Below are 23,237 nucleotides of genomic sequence, written 5' to 3'. Positions count from 1 at the left end.
GCCATGCCTCATTAAACCGGACATGCATCATACTTGATTGTGCATCATGCCATGATTATGCTTGTGTGTTTACCATGTTGTTTGCTTATTTCCGGGTTGCTTCTCTCGTTAGCTTCGGTTTTGTTCCGGAGTTGTGAGGATTCGTTCGACCACGTCTGCTTGTCTTCTTCACGGACTCGTTCTTCTTTCTAGCGGGATTTCAGGCAAGATGACCGTCACCTTGGATCTCATTACTATCATTGCTATGCTGGTTGCTTTGTTCTATCGCTATGCTGCGCTTCCTATCACGTGTTCTTCAAGCCTTCCCAAATTGCCATGAACCTCTAACCTTTGTCACCCTTCCTAGCAAATCGTTGCTTGGCTATGTTACCGCTTTTGCTCAGCCCCTTTTATAGCGTTGTTAGTTGCATGTGAAGTTGAAGATTAGTCCATGGTGGACAGGGTTATGTTGGGATATCACAATATCTCTTATTTAATTAATGCATCTATATACTTGGTAAAGGGTGCAAGGCTCGGCCTTATGCCTGGTGTTTTGTTGCACTCTTGCCGCCCTAGTTTCCGTCCTATCGGTATTATGTTCCCGGATTTTGCGTCCCTAACGCGGTTGGGTGATTTATGGGACCCCCTTGACAGTTCGCTTTGAATAAAACTCCTCCAGCAAGGCCCAACCTTGGTTTTACCATTTGCCTCACCAACACCTACTTTTCCCTTGGGAGTCGCTCTCTTGAGGGTCATTTTTATTTAGCCCCCCAGGGCCAGTGCTTCTCTAAGTGCTGGTCTGAACCCAGTAGACTGCGGGGCCCCATCGGGGAAACTCGAGGTCTGGTTTTACTCGTAGGATGTCTCATCCGGTGTTGCCCTGAGAATTAGATATGTGCAGCTCCTATCGGGATTGTCGGCGCATCGGGCGGCTTTGCTGGTCTTGTTTTTACCATTGTCGAAATGTCTTGTAACCGGGATTCCGAGACTGATCGGGTCTTCCTGGGAGAAGGAATATCCTTCGTTGATCGCGAGGGCTTATCATGGGCTAAGTTGGGACACCCCTGCAGGGTATAAACTTTCGAGAGCCGTGCCCGCAGTTATGTGGCAGATGGGAATTTGTTAATGTCCGGTTGTAGATAACGTGACACCTGATTCGAATTAAAACGCATCAACCGTGTGTGTAGCCGTGATGGTCTCTTTTCGGCGGAGTCCGGGAAGTGAACACGGTTTTGGGTTATGTTTGACGTAAGTAGGAGTTCGGAATCACCTCTTGATCATTGCTAGCTTCACGACCGGTCCTTTTCTTCTCTTCTTGCTCTTATTTGTGTATGTTAGCCACCATACTTGCTTAGCCGCTGCTGCAACCTTACCACTTTACCCTTCCTTGCCCATTAAGCTTTGCTAGTCTTGATACCCATGGTAATGGGATTGCTGAGTCCTCGTGGCTTACAGATTACTACAACAACAGTTGCAGGTACAGATTATGCGATGATCATGACGCGAGAGCGGTGTTTGCTTGTTTTGGAGTTCTTCTTCTGCTTCTTCTTCGATCAGGGGATAGGTTCCAGGTCGGCAGCCTGGGCTAGCAGGGTGGATGTTGTTTGAGTTTCTGTTTGTGTTTCATCCGTAGTTGGATGGTGCTCTTATGTAAGAGGATGTTGTATTCATGTGGCATTGTATGCCTTTGCTATACCTGACCTTACCCTCTCTAATGCTGAAACTATTATCTCTATCGCCTACAAACGCAGCATCGTGAGACATAAAAGTCATTTTCATTATCTGCATGAGTATATCCCTCTTATCATCTGCACTGGCAGTATCTTGGATATTCTTTCCCCCCTCATCTTCTGTCACTTACACAATCAAAACATAGTCATGAAAATAGTTTTCTATGGTTTAACATTACTTTCATACAACATTGATTACATACATACCTCACTCATGATAACCGATGACTGCGACTCCCGAGAATCAGGTGCATCTAATGATTCGTCATTAAGGCCTGTCTCCGCGTCGGATTCACCCTAATAGTCGTACGCATTATGACATTCAGAAATGAGCTGAAAAATACAACACAAATACATAATGACGCGGCATCGGGAGAAGGGCGCGGCGGGGCGCTGAAGGCGAGGAAGAAGGGGACGGCGGGGAAGAAGAAGGCGCTGGAGTGGGGCTGCTTTTCCCCGCGCTAAAACATGCTTTCCAAGACGCAGTAAACAGGGAAACCCAATCTCAAACAAATAATAATACCACGCACGGTCTTCTCGGTTTCCTTTTTCCAAGTCGTGATCAAAAAGATAACTCCTGATCAAAAGGATAACTGTAACACGATCAGGGCAAATACAAGTTGGAAAGAGAACAGCACAAACCCTCACGCAAAAGGTATACTAACATAAACAGACTCCAATCTGCGTTTGCCTCCGACGATCGAGGGTTTTTGCTGATTGGAGTCCGATCGCACGTCAGATCGCTCACAGGTACCGCTCCGGCCCACGGGCGATCGATCGATGGAGAAGCTGCCGGACGACGTCGTCCTGGCGATCCTGGTGCGCGTGGCGGGCATCCCGGACCTCTTCCGCTGCGCCGTGACGTGCACGCGATGGCGCCGCCTCATAGCCGACGCTTCTTTCCTCCGCCGCCGCTGGCCGGAGGGCGTGCGCCACCCGTCCTCCCTCACTGGCTTCTTCACCGAGCAACGGCATCATGATCCCCAGGGACGACAAGAAATATGGAGCGCCCCTCAGCCCGTGATGCCCCTGTCCTTCGTCCCGGCACCGTGGTCTCCTCTCGGCCCTCGCCGCCCCTACTCCGACGTCGTCCCTGACGATCAGACCATCCGGGCGGCACTGCTCGGCTCGCGCCACGGTCTTCTCGTCGTGCGACTCGTCCCACGCGACGAACTAATCGACGCGCCCGTTAGATTCAACAGATTGGCCCTCTTCGACCCGCTCGCTGGCACAAGTCGTGTGCTACCGCTGCTAGACACCAATGGGCATCTCACAATCACCGGATGCGCCATTATAACAGATGCGGATCGTTGCCCGAACGAACTGGTTAAGTCTATGTATCTTGATATCATTAATTCATCCGTGATACCTACGTCCAATGTAGTCTGGAACGTTAAGGTTCCTTTGAAGATTAAAGTGTTTATGTGGTTTGTGCATAAACAGGTAATTCTTACAAAGGACAATCTAGTTAAGCGCAACTGGACAGGATCTACTAGGTGTAGCTTCTGTGATCGGGATGAGTCTATCAAACATTTATTTTTTGATTGCCCGTTGGCACAAGGGTTGTGGCGCACCGTGCAAATTGCCTTTAATATTACTCCACCGAGATCGGTAAACACGCTTTTTGGGGCGTGGTTGCTCGGGACGGAGCCCGAAACAGCCAGACAAATTCGTGTAGGAGTATGTGCGTTATTATGGGCAATTTGGAACTGCAGGAATGACTTGGTTTTTAACAGGACATCAAATACTCATTTTTTGCAGGTGTTGTTCCGGGCTACGGCGCTGATCCGTACTTGGTCCTTACTCACTCCGACGGAGGCCAGGGAGCGTTTGGTTACTGGATCTGTCCGGTGGGAGACGGTTGCGCGGGATATCTTCAACCGGTTTGGATGGCGATCATGTAATAGGATAGGCATCTAGTTTACCTACGTCATATTATGCCAGCCGGTTTGTGGCTTTTCCCGTTTGTGTCTTTTAGTCGTTGCTCTGTGTGAGCTACGTGCTACCTTTTTTCATTTGTTTGTAAGACTTATGTTCTGAACCTCTTTATTTCATTAATAAGAGAGGCTGTATGCATCGATCTGATGCAGAGGCCGGGGTAAACCCCCTTTTCCAAAAAAAAAAAAAAACAGATGCGGATCGTTGCCCGAACGAACCGCGATGCCCCGCTCCGACGTCGTCAACCTACCAAGCCGTCTTCAAGGTGCTAATCATTGGTTTCTTCCAAGTTGGTGATCTGCCAGGGTACAAGCTATGCACGTTCACGTCCTCCGAGTCAAGGTGGAGCACGCCCGAAAATTTCTACGACCCTTGGGAGCGTCAAGTATATGCGGCGCCAATGCAAGCCAATGCTGTTGTGTGCCAAGGCACGGCACACTGGCTATTCAAGAGCGCCTCAAATGACTACGTACTAGAAGTAAGCCTTGAGACCGCCCACATCTCCCTTACAGAGCTCCCGGTCACACTGAGCAACGCCGGTTGCAGATATTCTGGTACATCACTGCTTAGTGTCAATAGTGATGGAAAGTTGTTGTTGCTTTCCATACATAACAAACTCCAGTCGCTAGAGATCTGGACACATCAAGGCGGCAACATGAGTGGAGATGGCACTGCAGACTGGCTCCGCACTAAAACAATTGAGCTAAACCGACCGCAACAAGGTTGGGTCATCCCGATGCAATGCATGTGCCTGGGTGAGATGGGCGGTGCATTGCTCCTCAAGGACAACCAAGGTTGTGTGCACATTGTTGATCTCCAAACTGGGGCAATGGAGATGGTCCAAAGCTGGTTTCGCGGTGTTGTTGACATAGCTATCCCGTTTGAGATCGACTGGCCGGCCTTCTTCATGTCTCGCTTGGTGGGCGGTAGCATTGAGAGGATTAAATTTGGAGGAGCTATATTGGACTCTTTTGGGGAGGAATTGTTCGGCCAGTTACTTTTGGGTTAATAAGTTGTACTGCATGTGCCTCGTAAGAGCTAAAAAAGTGTTAAATTTTGTGTGTGGCAGATGTTTTTTGTTTTGAACGTGAAGTGTGGCAAACTTGATGGACATGCAAAATAATTAAGATCATGCATGAACACTGGCTACGGGCTACGGCTTCTTTGTCGGATCAAGAGGGTGAAATTGCAGTATGCAACTTAATTTGTGCTTGGGGTGCAGAATGTCCTCTCTGGGTTCCTTCAAGCTGCCCATTTTGACATGTTCTTCTTTAGACATGGTGTGCTAGTAATGAATGGTGTCATCTGTACTATGTGAATATCAATTACTATCTAAAAAGAAAAGTTTACATTTAATTGTGATTAAAATTGACATGCTTGCATCTATTGCATTGCACTATCTTGTTTCTTAGTTCGTCAATACTTCTTTATAAACAAAGCTCATTGAAACAGAGGACCATGGTGATCCCATCTGATACACGAGGGCAAGATTGTGAAACATGAAAGGTTGTAAATGAGTTGGGATGTAGTTACACCTCAACTAAAAAAAATCCACTCTCCGATTAAAGTTAGTTGGCAGCGACACAAAATGGTGTCCTTCCTTTTCCCTATGGTACGATGGAAGCCATGAATAGGTTGAACTAGTGGCAATGACCAAAAGCCCCTAAGTATAGTACATAACAATGCGCTGAACCACACAGGATTTAGCCAAAGCACACAAAAACTCAAACTGAATCAAAAGAGGAAAAGACCAAGGAAAAGAAGAAGAACAGAAAAAAAAATAGAGATGGGCAAGCCTCAAGTGATAGCCTCCCAAAGCAGCGAAAGACGCTACAAAAGAAAGGGATATAACATCGATGCAAAATGAAGATCACCGGACTCAAATTAATAAACAACTCCCTCTATCTCAAAATATAAAACGTTTTTTTTGGCCTAGATCAGAATTTTGTATGATGAAGTGTTTCAAACTTCTTAAGATGAAAATACGCACAGTAACACATGCAGCAGCAGAGTGTGCATGAAGTAGCTCAGGGCACATCTAACATGAAACAAGAATGGGGTAAGGTAGACTTAAATTGTTTCGCAGATTTCAGTTGAAGCGTTTTGATCTCGCACTCGCTCCACCATTTACTTACTCAAATTTCCCTTTCTTTTCTGCTAGGTCACAACTCCCAAATCCCTAGAGAAAATCTTAAACCCTAAGAAAAGATCGAGCACAGCATCCTCTCTTCTGTTTTTATGCTAGGTCTCCTTTGTGGTGCCATCCTGTGATGTTGACCCCGCAGATCTAACTCTATTCACTTCGAGCCATGCACTCCATTTTACACTGAAAATCCTCCAACTAGTGATTGTTTTTCCCTTTGTATGGACTAACCAAATGTTTCCATCATTCATAGAAGTTCATCCAGCTAATTGATATGACATGTGCGAGAATGAGCCGTCACCTAAATGTGGTGAGCCAGTGCTAGCCATGGTTTTGCATTTTAGTTTCAAAACTATTCAATCCACAGGTGAAATCACTAAATTTCACTGAATTTCTGTGATTTTGGCTTTCATTAATTTTGGCCAAAAGTTCCAACAGAATTTGATTGAGATCTGAAAATTTTAAAAATAACTTGAGAAGTATTTGAATTTGCGTGTGCTACTGTAATTGCCGAAATAGTTTGGCTGGAAGTTAGGCAATCATTTTTTTTTCGTACCTAAATGACTTAAGTTTTTCAAAATTTTGGTAAATTCACTGAAAGCGAAAACCACTGTGCCAAGGGATGGCAGTAGGTTGTTAATCCACGCACATCTGAGCAACCAAACTCAACAGGGAAACAAATATCTTAAGCCAAAACTTTAGACCAAACAAAAGCAACAGAAGGCTGTAAGACAGACCTTCCCCTACGCACGCGGCTAGGGTTTACCTCCTCCTTGGCGATCGCGATCGCCCCGGAGTTCGCTCTTCACTCCGTCGGCAGGCTAGGTTTTGGGGCGCCCTCACGGTCCGCTCCTCCTACCCCAGACGGGATGTCGTCTCCCTCGGACGCACACTCCGCTGCGAGCGGCGGCGGCGCGGCGCCCGGTAACCCTGATCTTGGCGACTACTTCAATCAGTTAGACCTTAACGATGAGGACTTCGATGATGTCGAGATTGAAGTGGATGACCCAGAGATCAATGAAAGTGTCAGATGGCTTGCCCTAGCTAGGGTGCACACGGAGAAAAATGTTGGAAATATGCCCTAGAGGCAATAATAAAAGTATTATTATATTTCATTGTTCATGATAATTGTCTTTTATTCATGCTATAACTGTATTATCCGGAAATCGTAATACACGTGTGAATACTTAGACCACACTATGTCCCTGGTAAGCCTCTAGTTGACCAGCTCGTTGTGATCAACAGATAGTCATGGTTTCCTGACTATGGACATCGGATGTCGTTGATAACGGGATCACATCATTAGGAGAATGATGTGATGGACAAGACCCAATCCTAAGCATAGCATAAAAGATCGTGTAGTTCGTTTTGCTAGAGCTTTGCAAGTGTCAAGTATCTCTTCCTTCGACCATGAGATCGTGTAACTCCCGGATACCGTAAGAGTGCCTTGGGTGTACCAAACGTCACAACGTAACTGGGTGACTATAAAGGTGCATTACAGGTATCTCCGAAAGTAGCTGTTGGGTTGACACGGATCGAGACTGGGATTTGTCACTCCGTATGACGGAGAGGTATCTCTGGGCCCACTCGGTAATGCATCATCATATTGAGCTCAATGTGACCAAGGTGTTGGACACGGGATCATGCATTACGGTACGAGTAAAGTGACTTGCCGGTAACGAGACTGAACAAGGTATTGGGATACCGACGATCGAGTCTCGGGTAAGTAACGTACCGATTGACAAAGGGAATTGCATACAGGGTTTGATCGAATCCTCGACATAGTGGTTCATCCGATGACAACATCGAGGAGCATGTGGGAGCCATCATGGGTATCCAGATCCCGCTGATGGTTATTGACTGAGAGCGCCTCGGTCATGTCTGCATGTCTCCCGAACCCGTAGGGTCTACACACTTAAGGTTCGGTGACGCTAGGGTTATGAAGATATGTATATGCAGAAACCCGAATGTTGTTAGGAGTCTCGGATGAGATCCCGGACGTCACGAGGAGTTCCGGAATAGTCCGGAGGTAAAGAATTATATATAGGAAGTGCTATTTCGGGCATCGGGACAAGTTTCGGGGTTATCGGTATTGTACCGGGACCACCGGAAGGGTCCCGGGGGTCCACCGGGTGGGGCCACCTGTCCCGGGGGGCCACATGGGCTGTAGGGGGTGCGCCTTGGCCATCATGGGCCAAGGGCACCAGCCCCTATAGGCCCATGCGCCTAGGGTTTCCCCCTAGGAGGAGTCCTAGTGGTGGAAGGCACCCCTAGGTGCCTTGGGGGGGAGGGAAACCTCCCCTAGGCCGCCGCCCCCCCTAGTAGATCTCATCTACTAGGGCCGGCGCCCCCCCTTGGCACCCATATATATAGTGGGGGAGAGGAGGGACTTCATACACCAGCCCCTGGCGCCTCCACCTCCCCCCGTTACGTCTCTCCCTCGTAGTCTCGGCGAAGCCCTGCTGCTGTGACGCCCTGCATCCACCACCACGCCGTCGTGCTGCTGGATCTTCATCAACCTCTCCTTCCCCCTTGCTGGATCAAGAAGGAGGAGACGTCTCCCGTCCCGTACGTGTGTTGAATGCGGAGGTGCCGTCCGTTCGGCGCTGGTCATCGGTGATTTGGATCACGTCGAGTACGACTACATCATCACCTTGCAAGCTTCCGCACGCGATCTACAAGTGGTATGTAGATGCAAACTCTCTCCCTAGACTCGTTGCTTAGATGAACTCATAGATGGATCTTGGTGAAACCGTAGGAAAATTTTTAATTTTCTGCAACGTTCCCCAACAGTGGCATCATGAGCTAGGTTTATGCGTAGTTCTCTTTGCACGAGTAGAACACAACTTTGTTGTGGGCGTGGATTTTGTCATCTTACTTGCCTCTACTAGTCTTTTCTTGCTCAACGGTATTGTGGGATGAAGCGGCCCGGACCAACCTTACACGTACACTTACGTGAGACCGGTTCCACCGACTAACATGCACAAGTTGCATAAGGTGGCTGGCGGGTGTCTGTCTCTCCCACCTTAGTTGGAGCGGAATCGATGAACAGGGCCCTTATGAAGGGTAAATAGAAGTTGACAAAATCACGTTGTGGTGATTCGTAGGTAAGAAAACGTTCTTGCTAGAACCCAATTGCAGCCACGTAAAAGATGCAACAACAATTAGAGGACGTCTAACTCGTTTTTGCAGCGATTGATCATGTGATGTGATATGGCCAGAAGTTGTGATGAATGATGAATTGTGATGTATGAGATCATGTTCTTTGTAATAGGATTCACGACTTGCATGTCGATGAGTATGACAACCGGCAGGAGCCATAGGAGTTGTCATTATTTTTTGTATGACCTGCGTGTCATTGAATAACGTCATGTAAACTACTTTACTTTATTGCTAAACGTTAGTCATAGAAGTAGAAGTAGTCGTTGGCATGACAACTTCATGAAGACACGATGATGGAGATCATGGTGTCAAGCCGGTGACAAGATGATCATGGAGCCCCGAAGATGAAGATCAATGGAGCTATATGATATTGGCCATATCATGTCACAACTATATAATTGCATGTGATGTTTATTATGTATTATGCATCTTGTTTACTTAGGACGACGGTAGTAAATAAGATGATCCCTTATAAAATTTCAAGAAGTGCTCTCCCCTAACTGTGCACCGTTGCTACAGTTCGTCGCTTCTAAGCACCACGTGATGATCGGGTGTGATGGATTCTTACGTTCACATACAACGGGTGTAAGACAGTTTTACACAGCGAAAACACTTAGGGTTAACTTGACGAGCCTAGCATGTGCAGACATGGCCTCGGAACACGGAGACCGAAAGGTCGAACACGAGTCGTATGGAAGATACGATCAACATGAAAATGTTCACCGACGATGACTAGTCCGTCTCACGTGATGATCGGACACGGGCTAGTCGACTCGGATCGTGTAACACTTAGATGACTAAAGGGATGTCTAATCTAAGTGGGAGTTCATAATTTGATTAGAACTTTATTATCATGAACTTAGTCTAAAACCTTTGCAAATATGTCTTGTAGATCAATGGCCAACGCTAATGTCAACATGAACTTCAACGCGTTCCTAGAGAAAACCAAGCTGAAAGATGATGGCAGCAACTATACGGACTGGGTCCGGAACCTGAGGATCATCCTCATAGCTGCCAGGAAACAATATGTCCTAGAAGGACCGCTAGGTGACGCTCCCGTCCCAGAGAACCAAGACATTATGAATGCTTGGCAGTCTCGCGCTGATGATTACTCCCTCGTTCAGTGCGGCATGCTTTACAGCTTAGAACCGGGGCTCCAAAAGCGTTTTGAGCATCACGGAGCATATGAGATGTTCGAAGAGCTGAAACTAGTTTTCCAAGCTCATGCCCGGGTCGAGAGATATGATGTCTCCGACAAGTTCTACAGTTGTAAGATGGAGGAAAACAGTTCTGTCAGTGAGCACATCCTGAAGATGTCTGGGTTGCACAACCGTATGACCCAGCTGAACATTAACCTCCCAGATGAGGCGGTCATTGACAGAATCCTCCAGTCGCTCCCACCAAGCTACAAGAGCTTTGTGATGAACTACAACATGCAGGGAATGGAAAAGACCATTCCTGAAGTGTTCTCGATGCTGAAGTCAGCAGAGGCTGAAATCAAGAAAGAACATCAAGTGTTGATGTTCAATAAGACCACTAAGTTCAAGAAGGGCAAGGGTAAGAAGAACTTCAAGAAGGACGGCAAAGATGTTGCCGCGCCTGGTAAGCCAGTTACCGGGAAGAAGTCAAAGAATGGACCCAAGCCTGAGACTGAGTGCTTTTATTGCAAGGGGAAGGGTCACTGGAAGCGGAACTGCCCCAAATACTTAGCGGATAAGAAGGCCGGCAACACCAAAGGTATATTTGATATACATGTGATTGATGTGTACCTTACCAGTACTCGTAGTAACTCCTGGGTATTTGATACCGGTGCCGTTGCTCATATTTGTAACTCACAGCAGGAGCTACGGAATAAACGGAGACTGGCGAAGGACGAGGTGACGATGCGCGTCGGGAATGGTTCCAGAGTCGATGTGATCGCCGTCGGCACGCTGCCTCTACATTTACCTACGGGATTAGTTTTGAACCTTAATAATTGTTATTTAGTGCCAAGTTTGAGCATGAACATTGTATCAGGATCTCGTTTAATACGAGATGGCTACTCATTTAAGTCTGAGAATAATGGTTGTTCGATTTATATGAGAGATATGTTTTATGGTCATGCTCCGATGGTCAATGGTTTATTCTTAATGAATCTCGAACGTAATATTACACATGTTCACAGTGTAGATGCCAAAAGATTTAAAGTTGATAACGATAGTCCCACATACTTGTGGCACTGCCGCCTTGGTCACATTGGTGTCAAGCGCATGAAGAAGCTCCATGCCGATGGACTTTTAGAGTCTCTTGATTATGAATCGTTTGACATGTGCGAACCATGCCTCTTGGGCAAAATGACCAAGACTCCGTTCTCCGGAACAATGGAGCGAGCAACCAACTTGTTGGAAATCATACATACCGATGTGTGCGGTCCAATGAGCGTTGAGGCTCGCGGAGGATATCGTTATGTTCTCACTCTCACAGATGACTTGAGTAGATATGGGTATGTCTACTTAATGAAACACAAGTCTGAGACCTTTGAAAAGTTCAAGGAATTTCAGAATGAGGTGGAGAATCAACGTGACCGAAAGATAAAATTCTTACGATCAGATCGTGGAGGAGAATACTTAAGTCACGAATTTGGTACACACTTAAAGAAATGTGGAATCGTTTCACAGCTCACGCCGCCTGGAACACCTCAGCGAAACGGTGTGTCCGAACGTCGTAATCGCACTCTATTGGATATGGTGCGGTCTATGATGTCTCTTACCGAGTTACCGCTATTATTTTGGGGATACGCTCTAGAGACAGCTACATTCACTTTAAATAGGGCACCGTCTAAATCCGTTGAGACGACACCATATGAATTATGGTTTGGAAAGAAACCTAAGCTGTCGTTTCTAAAAAGTTTGGGGATGCGAAGCTTATGTCAAGAAACTTCAACCTGAAAAGCTCGAACCCAAGTCGGAAGAATGCGTATTCATAGGATACCCTAAGGAAACTGTAGGGTATACCTTCTACTTAAGATCCGAAGGCAAGATCTTTGTTGCCAAGAACGGATGCTTTCTGGAAAAAGAGTTTCTCTCGAAAGAAGTAAGTGGGAGGAAAGTAGAACTCGATGAAGTACTACCTCTTGAGCGGGATAGTGACGCAGCACAGGAAACCGTTCCTGTGATGCCCACACCAACTGAAGAGGAAAACCATGATAATGATCAAGGTACTTCGGATCAAGTTACTGCTGAACTTCGTAGGTCCACAAGGACACGTTCCGCACCAGAGTGGTACGGCAACCCTGTCCTGGAAATCATGTTGTTAGACAACAATGAACCTTCGAACTATGAAGAAGCAATGGCGGGCCCGGATTCCAACAAATGGCTTGAAGCCATGAAATCCGAGATAGAATCCATGTATGAAAACAAAGTATGGACTTTGACAGACTTGCCCGATGATCGGCGAGCGATAGAAAACAAATGGATCTTTAAGAAGAAGACGGACGCGGATGGTAATGTTACCATCTATAAAGCTCGACTTGTCGCTAAGGGTTATCGACAGGTTCAAGGGATTGACTACGACGAGACATTCTCTCCCGTAGCGAAGCTAAAGTCCGTCCGAATCATCTTAGCAATTGCCGCATACTATGATTATGAGATATGGCAGATGGACGTCAAAACAGCATTCCTTAACGGGCATCTTAAGGAAGAACTGTATATGATGCAGCCGGAAGGTTTTGTCGATCCTCGGAACGCTAACAAAGTATGCAAGCTCCAGCGATCCATTTATGGACTGGTGCAAGCATCTCGGAGTTGGAACATTCGCTTTGATGAGATGATCAAAGCGTTTGGGTTTATGCAGATTTATGGAGAAGCCTGCGTTTACAAGAAAGTGAGTGGGAGCTCTGTAGCATTTCTCATATTATATGTAGATGACATACTCCTGATGGGAAATAATATAGAATTTCTGGACAGCATTAAGGCCTACTTGAATAAGTGTTTTTCAATGAAGGACCTTGGCGAAGCTGCTTATATATTAGGCATCAAGATCTATAGAGATAGATCGAGACGCCTCATAGGTCTTTCACAAAGCACATACCTTGATAAGATTTTGAAGAGATTCAGAATGGATCAGTCCAAGAAGGGGTTCTTGCCTATGTTACAAGGTATGAGACTGAGCTCAGCTCAGTCACCGACCACGGCAAAAGATAAAGAAGAGATGAGTGTCATCCCCTATGCTTCAGCCATAGGATCTATTATGTATGCCATGCTGTGTACCAGACCCGATGTAAACCTTGCCGTAAGTTTGGTAGCTAGATACCAAAGTAATCCCGGCAAGGAACACTGGACAGCGGTCAAGAATATCCTGAAGTACCTGAAAAGGACAAAGGACATGTTTCTCGTTTATGGAGGAGACGAAGAGCTCGTCGTAAAGGGTTACGTCGACGCTAGCTTCGACTCAGATCTGGATGACTCTAAGTCACAAACCGGATACGTGTATATGTTGAATGGTGGAGCAGTAAGCTGGTGCAGCTGCAAGCAGAGCGTCGTGGCGGGATCTACGTGTGAAGCGGAGTACATGGCAGCCTCGGAGGCAGCACATGAAGCGATTTGGGTGAAGGAGTTCATCACCGACCTAGGAGTCATACCCAATGCGTCGGGGCCGATCAAACTCTTCTGTGACAACACTGGAGCTATTGCCCTCGCAAAGGAGCCCAGGTTTCACAAGAAGACCAGGCACATCAAGCGTCGTTTCAACTCCATCCGTGAAAATGTTCAAGATGGAGACATAAATATTTGCAAAGTGCACACGGATCTGAATGTCGCAGATCCGCTGACTAAACCTCTCTCGCGTGCAAAACATGATCAACACCAGAACTCTATGGGTGTTCGATTCATCACAATGTAACTAGATTGGTGACTCTAGTGCAAGTGGGAGACTGTTGGAAATATGCCCTAGAGGCAATAATAAAAGTATTATTATATTTCATTGTTCATGATAATTGTCTTTTATTCATGCTATAACTGTATTATCCGGAAATCGTAATACACGTGTGAATACTTAGACCACACTATGTCCCTGGTAAGCCTCTAGTTGACCAGCTCGTTGTGATCAACAGATAGTCATGGTTTCCTGACTATGGACATTGGATGTCGTTGATAACGGGATCACATCATTAGGAGAATGATGTGATGGACAAGACCCAATCCTAAGCATAGCATAAAAGATCGTGTAGTTCGTTTTGCTAGAGCTTTGCAAGTGTCAAGTATCTCTTCCTTCGACCATGAGATCGTGTAACTCCCGGATACCGTAAGAGTGCCTTGGGTGTACCAAACGTCACAACGTAACTGGGTGACTATAAAGGTGCATTACAGGTATCTCCGAAAGTAGCTGTTGGGTTGACACGGATCGAGACTGGGATTTGTCACTCCGTATGACGGAGAGGTATCTCTGGGCCCACTCGGTAATGCATCATCATATTGAGCTCAATGTGACCAAGGTGTTGGACACGGGATCATGCATTACGGTACGAGTAAAGTGACTTGCCGGTAACGAGACTGAACAAGGTATTGGGATACCGACGGTCGAGTCTCGGGCAAGTAACGTACCGATTGACAAAGGGAATTGCATACAGGGTTTGATCGAATCCTCGACATAGTGGTTCATCCGATGACAACATCGAGGAGCATGTGGGAGCCATCATGGGTATCCAGATCCCGCTGATGGTTATTGACTGAGAGCGTCTCGGTCATGTCTGCATGTCTCCCGAACCCGTAGGGTCTACACACTTAAGGTTTGGTGACGCTAGGGTTATGAAGATATGTATATGCAGAAACCCGAATGTTGTTCGGAGTCCCGGATGAGATCCCGGACGTCACGAGGAGTCCTGGAATAGTCCGGAGGTAAAGAATTATATATAGGAAGTGCTATTTCGGGCATCGGGACAAGTTTCGGGGTTATCGGTATTGTACCGGGACCACCGGAAGGGTCCCGGGGGTCCACCGGGTGGGGCCACCTGTCCCGGGGGGCCACATGGGCTGTAGGGGGTGCGCCTTGGCCATCATGGGCCAAGGGCACCAGCCCCTATAGGCCCATGCGCCTAGGGTTTCCCCCTAGGAGGAGTCCTAGTGGTGGAAGGCACCCCTAGGTGCCTTGGGGGGGAGGGAAACCTCCCCTAGGCCGCCGCCCCCCCTAGTAGATCTCATCTACTAGGGCCGGAGCCCCCCCCTTGGCACCCCTATATATAGTGGGGGAGAGGAGGGACTTCATACACCAGCCCCTGGCGCCTCCACCTCCCCCGTTACGTCTCTCCCTCGTAGTCTCGGCGAAGCCCTGCTGCTGTGACGCCCTGCATCCACCACCACGCCGTTGTGCTGCTGGATCTTCATCAACCTCTCCTTCCCCCTTGCTGGATCAAGAAGGAGGAGACGTCTCCCGTCCCGTACGTGTGTTGAATGCGGAGGTGCCGTCCGTTCGGCGCTGGTCATCGGTGATTTGGATCACGTCGAGTACGACTACATCATCACCTTGCAAGCTTCCGCACGCGATCTACAAGTGGTATGTAGATGCAAACTCTCTCCCTAGACTCGTTGCTTAGATGAACTCATAGATGGATCTTGGTGAAACCGTAGGAAAATTTTTAATTTTCTGCAACGTTCCCCAACAAAAAATTTCAGCCAATCAGCGTTTTACAAGGACATGCGCGCGGCATGGAATCCAGCGCGGAGTGTGAGATTCAAACAAGTTGGCCTAACCGATTCGTCGTCCAGGCATCTTGCCTGGGGGATTGGGAGCGCGTGATGATGCAAGGGCCTTGGCTGTTTCGTAACATGGTTGTTCTGCTGTGCCCGTATGATGGGTTCAGTAAAACAGATGAGATCGAAATTTCGGAGATGCCGATTTGGCTTCAGATCCATAAGCTGCCAGAGGCATACTGCAAGGAGTCGGTTGTACTGCTGAAAGATGCAGGTGAGATCATGGACATGCGCTTGAACGGAACACCGTGGGGACTATGTCATGGTGCGAGTGAAGCATGACATTCAACGTCCTCTGACGAAGTTTGTGAGTATAGTTCGTGCTAAGGAACGTCAAGTTTACCTCGTGAGATATGAGAAGCTTGCAAGATTCTGCAAGGTTTGCGGCCTCATTGGACATGTATTTAAGGAGTGCAGTCTGGGTATCCATGATGAGAGGAAAATGAAATACGGAGATTGGCTATATGCAGAGGGACCTAATCAGGGTAGGATGGAGAGTCAACCATCAAGGACAAATATGGCTACTCGCCCTATTGCGAGGCAGGAAACCCATCATGGCTCAGAGAGGAAGAACAATGAGAGGCAAGAGGCACTGGACCCTGCCCTTGCAGATACGGCTTCTAGCCCAAAAAAACCTGCAGGTACGGGGATGGAGGTTGACAAGGATCCGAGGAAGAGATTAAATATGGATGATGCTGTCATCTTAGACCATCCAAACAAACACTCTACCTTATTGGCAATCACAGATGGGTGTGGGGAGGATCTGAAGGAAGGAGACTCCCCCACAAGTAGCACAAGTAGAAAACGTGCGAAGACGGGAAGGGAAAGTGGAAACCATGAGATATCGGCGGCCTCCCTCTCGGAGGACCATCGGATGCAATGAATATCCTCGCTTGGAACTGCCGAGGGGTGGAGAACCGCCGGACAGTTCGGGAGGTGATGGCCCTCGTCAAAGCCAATGACCCCAAGCTAGTCTTCTTAAGCGACACTAGACATGATGTAGCTAAAGTGGAAAAGCTCAAGTGGAGGTTAGGTTTAAAAGGTTTTCATGGAGTTAGTAGTAATGGAAAAAGTGGAGGCTTGGCTCTCTTCTGGGATGAGTCACTGTCTGTGACAGTTCTTGATGCATGCTGTCGTTATATCGATGTCCTTATAGATGATGTTGGTGGAGGAACCTCATGGAGAGGGACGTTTGTCTATGGCGAACCAAGAGTTGAGAACAAGCAAGCCATGTGGGATCACCTAGTTCGGCTCAGAGCAGTTTCGCAGGAACCGTGGTTCGTTTGTGGAGATTATAACGAAGAATTGTGGCAACATGAGCATCTTTCGAGATCCCTGCGGTCGGAGACGCAGATGTCAGCGTTTAGGGATTGCCTACTGCTTTGTGAGCTTGTGGATTTGGGATTTGCAGGTGTGCCTTATACATATAATAATGGGCAACACGGTGATCGCAATGTGCAAGTCAGATTGGACCGTGCTTATGCGGATGAAACATGGAAGGACCTATTTCCAGCAACGAGGGTGCTACATCTCCCAACGCCCTGTTCAGATCATGCACCCCTACTGGTCCAGTTGGGGGATGTTGAAGCATGTCGAGCGAAAGGTAACACACCACGGTACGAAATCATGTGGGAGCGCCACCAAGGCCTTCCAGACATGGTTGCTAACTCATGGGTAAAGCATAAGCCGAGTGGAGGGCTCGGTTCAGTGGCTGCATCTTTGCAACATGTTATGAATGATTTGAAACAATGGAGTAGGGAGAACTTTGGTAACGTATTGAAAGAAATAGAAGATCTAAGGAGCCAACTAGCTGCACTACAGTTAACTGGAGCTGATCGGTCCCAGGTCCGGAACAAGATGAATCAGTTAGATGAACTCCTATACAGAGAAGAAATGATGTGGCTGCAGCGATCATGTATTACGTGGCTAAAGGAGGGTGAACGCAACACGAAATATTTGCACCGTAGAGCAATCTGGAGGGCGAGAAGGAACCATATTCAGCGCCTTAAAAAGATGGATGGATCTTGGTGCTCTGTACCCTCAGAGATGGAGAGGATGGCGCAGTCATATTTCAAGGAAGTATATACCAAGGACCCTACCTTGTATCCAGCGGTGGTTCTGGATTGTATCCAGCAAAGGGTGATGGCAAATATGAATGATGCTCTCAGTTCGCCTTTTGTAGACAAAGAGATTTCGGACGCACTCTTCCAAATAGGGCCGTTAAAGGCTCCAGGGGTGGATGGATTCCTGGCGCGTTTCTATCAGCGTAACTGGGATGTTCTTAAAGTAGAGATCATTGCGGCTGTTAAGGAGTTCTTTGTCACAGGTATAATGCCAGATGGTGTCAATGATACGGCGGTGGTATTAATACCAAAAATTCCACATCCTCGTGAACAAAAGGACTTCCGCCCTATCAGTCTATGCAATGTAGTATATAAAATCGTGTCTAAGTGCATGGTGAACAGGTTGCGACCTTTCTTAGCAGAGCTAATTTCGGAAAATCAAAGTGCGTTCATTCCGGGCAGGCTTATTACGGATAACTCGATTATTTCCTTAGAATGTATCCATCATATACAATCTGTTAAGGAAAATTCACCGGCTTTGTGTGCTTACAAGCTTGACCTTTCGAAGGCATATGACCGAGTTGATTGGGACTTTCTTGAGAGGGCTCTTCTGAAATGGGCTTTTTCCCAGTTCTGGGTCTCTCGTGTTATGGCTTGTGTATCATCTGTTAAATACTCGGTGAAGTTCAATGGCAAGCTATTGGATTCTTTTACCCCGTCCCGGGGTCTCCGGCAAGGTGATCCGTTATCCCCCTTTCTTTTCCTTTTTGTGGCGGATGCTCTATCAAGGTTGATCAATAAATCTAGGGAAGAGGATGGTTTGAAAGGGGTGAATATTTGTAGAGGTGCTCCGAAATATCCCATCTTTTATTCGCGGATGATTCACTCTTGTTTTTTCAAGCTTCTGAACAGCAGGCAAATTTGGTTAAAGGTTTGTTGAACACTTATGCGGTGGCTACTGGCCAATTAATAAATCCTTCAAAGGCTCCATCCTTTTTTCAGATCATTGCTCGCCCACAGTTGCTACCAATATTAAGGGTGTTCTGGAAATTACACAGAAGGTCTTCGAGCCTAAGCATCTAGGCCTCCCTGTGCCGGAGGGAAGAATGCATAATGGTAATTTTGAAACTACCCAGGAAAGATTGAGGAAGAGGTTAATCGACTGGAGTGAGCAATATATGTCATCACGTAACAAGGAGATTTTGATTAAATCAGTTGCTCAAGCTATTCCAGCTTATGTCATGAGTGTTTTCAAACTCCCAGTATCGATTTGTGATGAGTTAACCCGCATGATGCGTCAGTACTGGTGGGGAGTTGAAAAGGGGAAGCGTAAGATGGCATGGCAGAGTTGGGACAAAATGCATCTACCCAAATCTATGGGAGGCATGGGCTTCAGGGATATGCGGGCTTTTAACCAAGCCCTACTCGCAAAACAAGCATGGCGCCTTCTAGATATGCCAGATAGTTTATGTGCTAGGCTTCTAAAGACGAAATACTTCCCGGCTGGTAATTTACTGGACTCGGTGTTCTCTAACAATGGATCTGCAGTGTGGAAAGGGATTTTGTACGGGCTGGAACTTCTGAAGAAGGGGGTTATTTGGCGAGTGGGGGATGGGGCGCTCATCCGTACTTGGCGTGACCCTTGGATTCCAAGAGCTACCTCATTCCGCCATATCACTCCTAAACGCACATCCCGGCTTAACCGTGTGTCAGAGTTCCTAGATGACAACGTTGCATGGCGGAAGGATCGGTTGAGAGAAAAAATTTGGCCCATGGACATCGATTATATTGTGAAAATAAGGACATCCCCAAGGCAGCGTTCAGATTTCGTATCGTGGTTCCCAGAAAAGAACGGCCAATTCTCGGTCAGGAATGCTTATAGACTTGCCACAGTTGATCATAACATAACGTTTGCGGGGGGGAGCGTCCTGTTCAGCACCAAGTGGTGCGAGATCAATTTGGAATGTTGTATGGAAATCGTCGGTACCTCAGAAGATGAAGATCATGGCTTGGAAGGTAGTTGCAGGTGCCTTGCCAACAGCGCAATGTAAAAAACTCGGGCATATATCCACGCGGTCGACTTGTCCCTTATGTGGAGTGGAAGAGGAGGGGTCTTTTCATGCGTTAGTCACATGCAATAATGCGCGTATGATTTGGCTGAATATGAGAACTAGGTGGCCTCTGCCCTCTGATGAAATTTTCATTGACAATGGCAAGGATTGGTTGCTGCATGTGCTGTCTAACTGTACGGATGAGGTCCAGGATATGGTGATTATGGTAGTCTGACGAATCTGGCAACTGCGGACAGATCAATCACATGGCAAGGAAATCCCACCTACGGAGGTCATGGTGGAGTTCCTCGACAGCTACTACAGGTCTATCAAACTTGCAGGCCAGTATAGCACGGAGGAAGTAATGAAAGGGAAGATGACAGTGTCTGCCGAGTGCACAGGCTTGTTAGTCAAAGCGAAGCCCCCGACCATGCTATGGCCAGCACCCCAGCCGGGCTACGTAGCTTTGTCCGTCGACGGGTCTTTTTTGGCCTCCGATGGATCAGCGGCTGCTGGCATGATTCTACGTGACGAGAAAGGCAAGATCATTTTTTCAGCATATCGCTATATCTTTCATTGCAACGACTCGCTGGAAGCGGAAATACATGCCCTCATGCAGGGCATGGCGCTGGCTATACAGAATACGTCACTTCCGGTGGTCGTTCAGTCAGATTCCGCTGAAGCACTATCAATCTTGTCTAACAATGGCCTGGTGAAGTCAGCTTATGGGCAGTTGGTGCTTGAGATTAAGGAGCCGATGAGCAGTAGGGAGTTTTTACCACAGAAAATTCACCGTAGTCAGAATTGTGTCGCAGATTGTTTGGCCACTTATAGCCGATCAGAGAGAACCACAGCTGTGTGATTACAGTCGGCTCCACCTTGTATTGAGGAGTTGTGGCCTCTTGATTGTAACACTATTACCTTGCAATAAAAACTCCCTTTACCCCGCAAAAAAAAAAACTTTAGACCAGGGTATCACGCACGTCGAGAAAAAGAGTTGTACCAGAATGATGTCAAAAAAAAAAGAGTTGTACCAGAAGTCCGGGATTAGCTCATGGAAAAGAATACGGGGGGAAGGATCAAATCTCTGGAAAGATCAAGACCCAATGGAGAACAAACGCACGATCGCACGTCGATCGCTCGCAAGTACACCGCGCGCCAGCCCTAGTGGAGAAGGATCAATGGAGACGCTGCCGGACGACGTGGTGGTGGAGATCCTGGTGCGCGTGACGGATGTGGCAGACCTCTTCTGCTGTGCCGCGACGTGCAGGCGATGCCGCCTCCTCATCGCCGAGCCGTCTTTCCTCCGCCGCCGCTGGCCGGAGGGTGTGAGCCACCTGTCCTCCCTGCTCGGCCTCTTCGTCGTGCAACAGCCCCGTGAAGAACCAACAGAAGGGGACTCTACGGCTGCGCCCATGCCGCCCTTCACCCCGGTGCCATGGTGCTCCATCGGAGAACGCTACAGCTTCCTCACCGTTCCTTGGCCTCCTGACAGCCAGGCAGCAGTGCTCACCTCGCGCCGTGGACTTCTTGTTGTGCGCTTCGTCCCACTAAACGAACCCACCAATGGTTACGAGAAGATCATGAACCTGGCATTGTACGATCCAATCGCCGGCAGAGGCCGTGACCTGCCTGAGTTGAAGAGCGACAGACCTTTCCGAATAGAAGGATGCGCCCTTTTAACCCATGCGGATTGTTGCCCGGACGAAACGGCGTCGTCCTTCTTCAAAGTGCTAATCATCGGCGGCGACCGAGATGAGCCACGGCACAATCTCCACGTGTTCACTTCCACGGAGTCGAGCTCGAGCTGGAGCACGCCCAGGGAGTGCTATGACTCTTTGGAGGACGACGACACCCGTGTCGTGTCTCAGCAGACCACCGCGGTCGTGTGCCACGGCATTGCACATTGGCTCTTCAAGAATGCGTCCAACTTGTACGCACTCAGTGTGTGTGCTAGGACCACAGAGATGTCCTTAACAAGGCTCCCAGTCACACCGGACCAAACGCAGCCACTGCTTGGAGTCACCAATGATGGAACGCCATGCTTGCTTCGCTTGGATGGGAAATGCATCATGCTGGAGATCTGGACACGCCCGAGCCACAACATGAGTCGAGAAAGCGACAGCAACACAGGGTGCTGGCATCGCACCAAGATGATCAATTTACAACGACCCGAGCATGGCAAGATCGACCAGGTGCAGTGTGTGTGTGTGGGTCAGACGAGCGGCATACTGCTCGTCAAGGACAATCAAGAAGACATGTACATTGTAGATCTCCAAACGGGGGCAATGGAGGCGGTCACCAACTGGTTTCACGGCATTGTCGTCATGGCTATCCCTTTTGAGATGGATTGGCCAGAATTCTTCACGCGCAACTTGGCAAACAGTAGGATTGAGCGAGCTAAACTGGGAGGAGTTCTATAAAAAATTGCTGACCCTTTTTGGGATCAATAGTTGTGTCACTTGTCTTTGGGTCAATTTCCATGAGTTGGGCCTAGTAAGATCTACATGAACCTAAGTTCTGCATGCGTGCAAGATTTCATGAACTTGCAAGTTAATTAAGTACCTACACATTGGATACGGCATTGATCATTGTGCAGCTTCAAGGCAAGGAACAAATGTTTCAAGGGGTGCCCCGCTTCATCAGATTAAGAGGATTATCTGCTGTCACATGCAGATTACTTTGTGCTTGTGGTGCAGAGTGCTGCCTGTGCATTTTATTGTCAGTTTTAACTTTCATCCTCTCCTGTTCAGACTTGGTGTGCTAGCTGGACCTTTGATATTCTGTTGAGCAAATAGTAACGAGTGCTGAATTGTGTTTTGCATTATGGGAAGCTCCATTATCTAAAAAGGAAAAATTGCAGCTAATTTTGATCATAACTTCATAAGTGACATTTCATTTGCACATGTAACATTACTGTTCTTTACATTCTTCGCTATAAGTAGAGATCAAGATAAAACTGTGCTATTTGACTAGAACGCACGGACGCGCCGAGTAAGCATTTTATTAAAATCCAAAATTCTTTTCTGGAATTTATGTATCCGATTATCAGATTCGATACCTGGAGTATGGATCTGATTTTGAGTGGTGTGATCAGTATGTGCCGGTAAATTAAGCGAATATAACCACTCACAAATAAAATAGAGGAGGTGAGAGTTTGAATAGATAATAGGGAATGAGTTAATATTAGAGTGAAGATTACCTCCGTAATAATCCTGTTTGTCATTCACTTGAACCTTGGTCTCTCTTTTTGCCCGTTGATGAGCCCCTTGCCAACTGAGCAAAGTATAACAAAAGTTCTATCGAATCAATTCTTTTTCAGGAAAGGCATCAATTGGAGAATATAATTTAGAATATTTTTAGATGAAGATCCTCAATATCAATCAGTATATCTTGTGAAGCACTCCTCTAGGATCAATCAGCCTAAATTGTTGTTGAACCTAAGG

General features: G+C 47.3%; 1 protein-coding gene across 1 annotated transcript; it reads left to right on the top strand.

Annotated features, from left to right (window-relative positions):
* Positions 1–20,894: 20,894 nt before the first annotated feature.
* Positions 20,895–22,431, top strand: LOC123097025 (uncharacterized). The gene has a single exon (XM_044518803.1). It carries the CDS (start codon positions 20,898–20,900, stop codon positions 22,212–22,214), a length of 1,317 nt encoding a protein of 438 aa, XP_044374738.1. The 5' UTR covers positions 20,895–20,897; the 3' UTR covers positions 22,215–22,431.
* The last annotated feature ends 806 nt before the right edge of the window (positions 22,432–23,237 follow it).

Source organism: Triticum aestivum, chromosome 1B, assembly GCF_018294505.1.
Source record: "Triticum aestivum cultivar Chinese Spring chromosome 1B, IWGSC CS RefSeq v2.1, whole genome shotgun sequence".
NCBI classification, from domain to species: domain Eukaryota; kingdom Viridiplantae; phylum Streptophyta; class Magnoliopsida; order Poales; family Poaceae; genus Triticum; species Triticum aestivum.
Note: the sequence above shows the minus strand (reverse complement) of the source record. Positions and strands in the feature narration are given on the sequence as shown.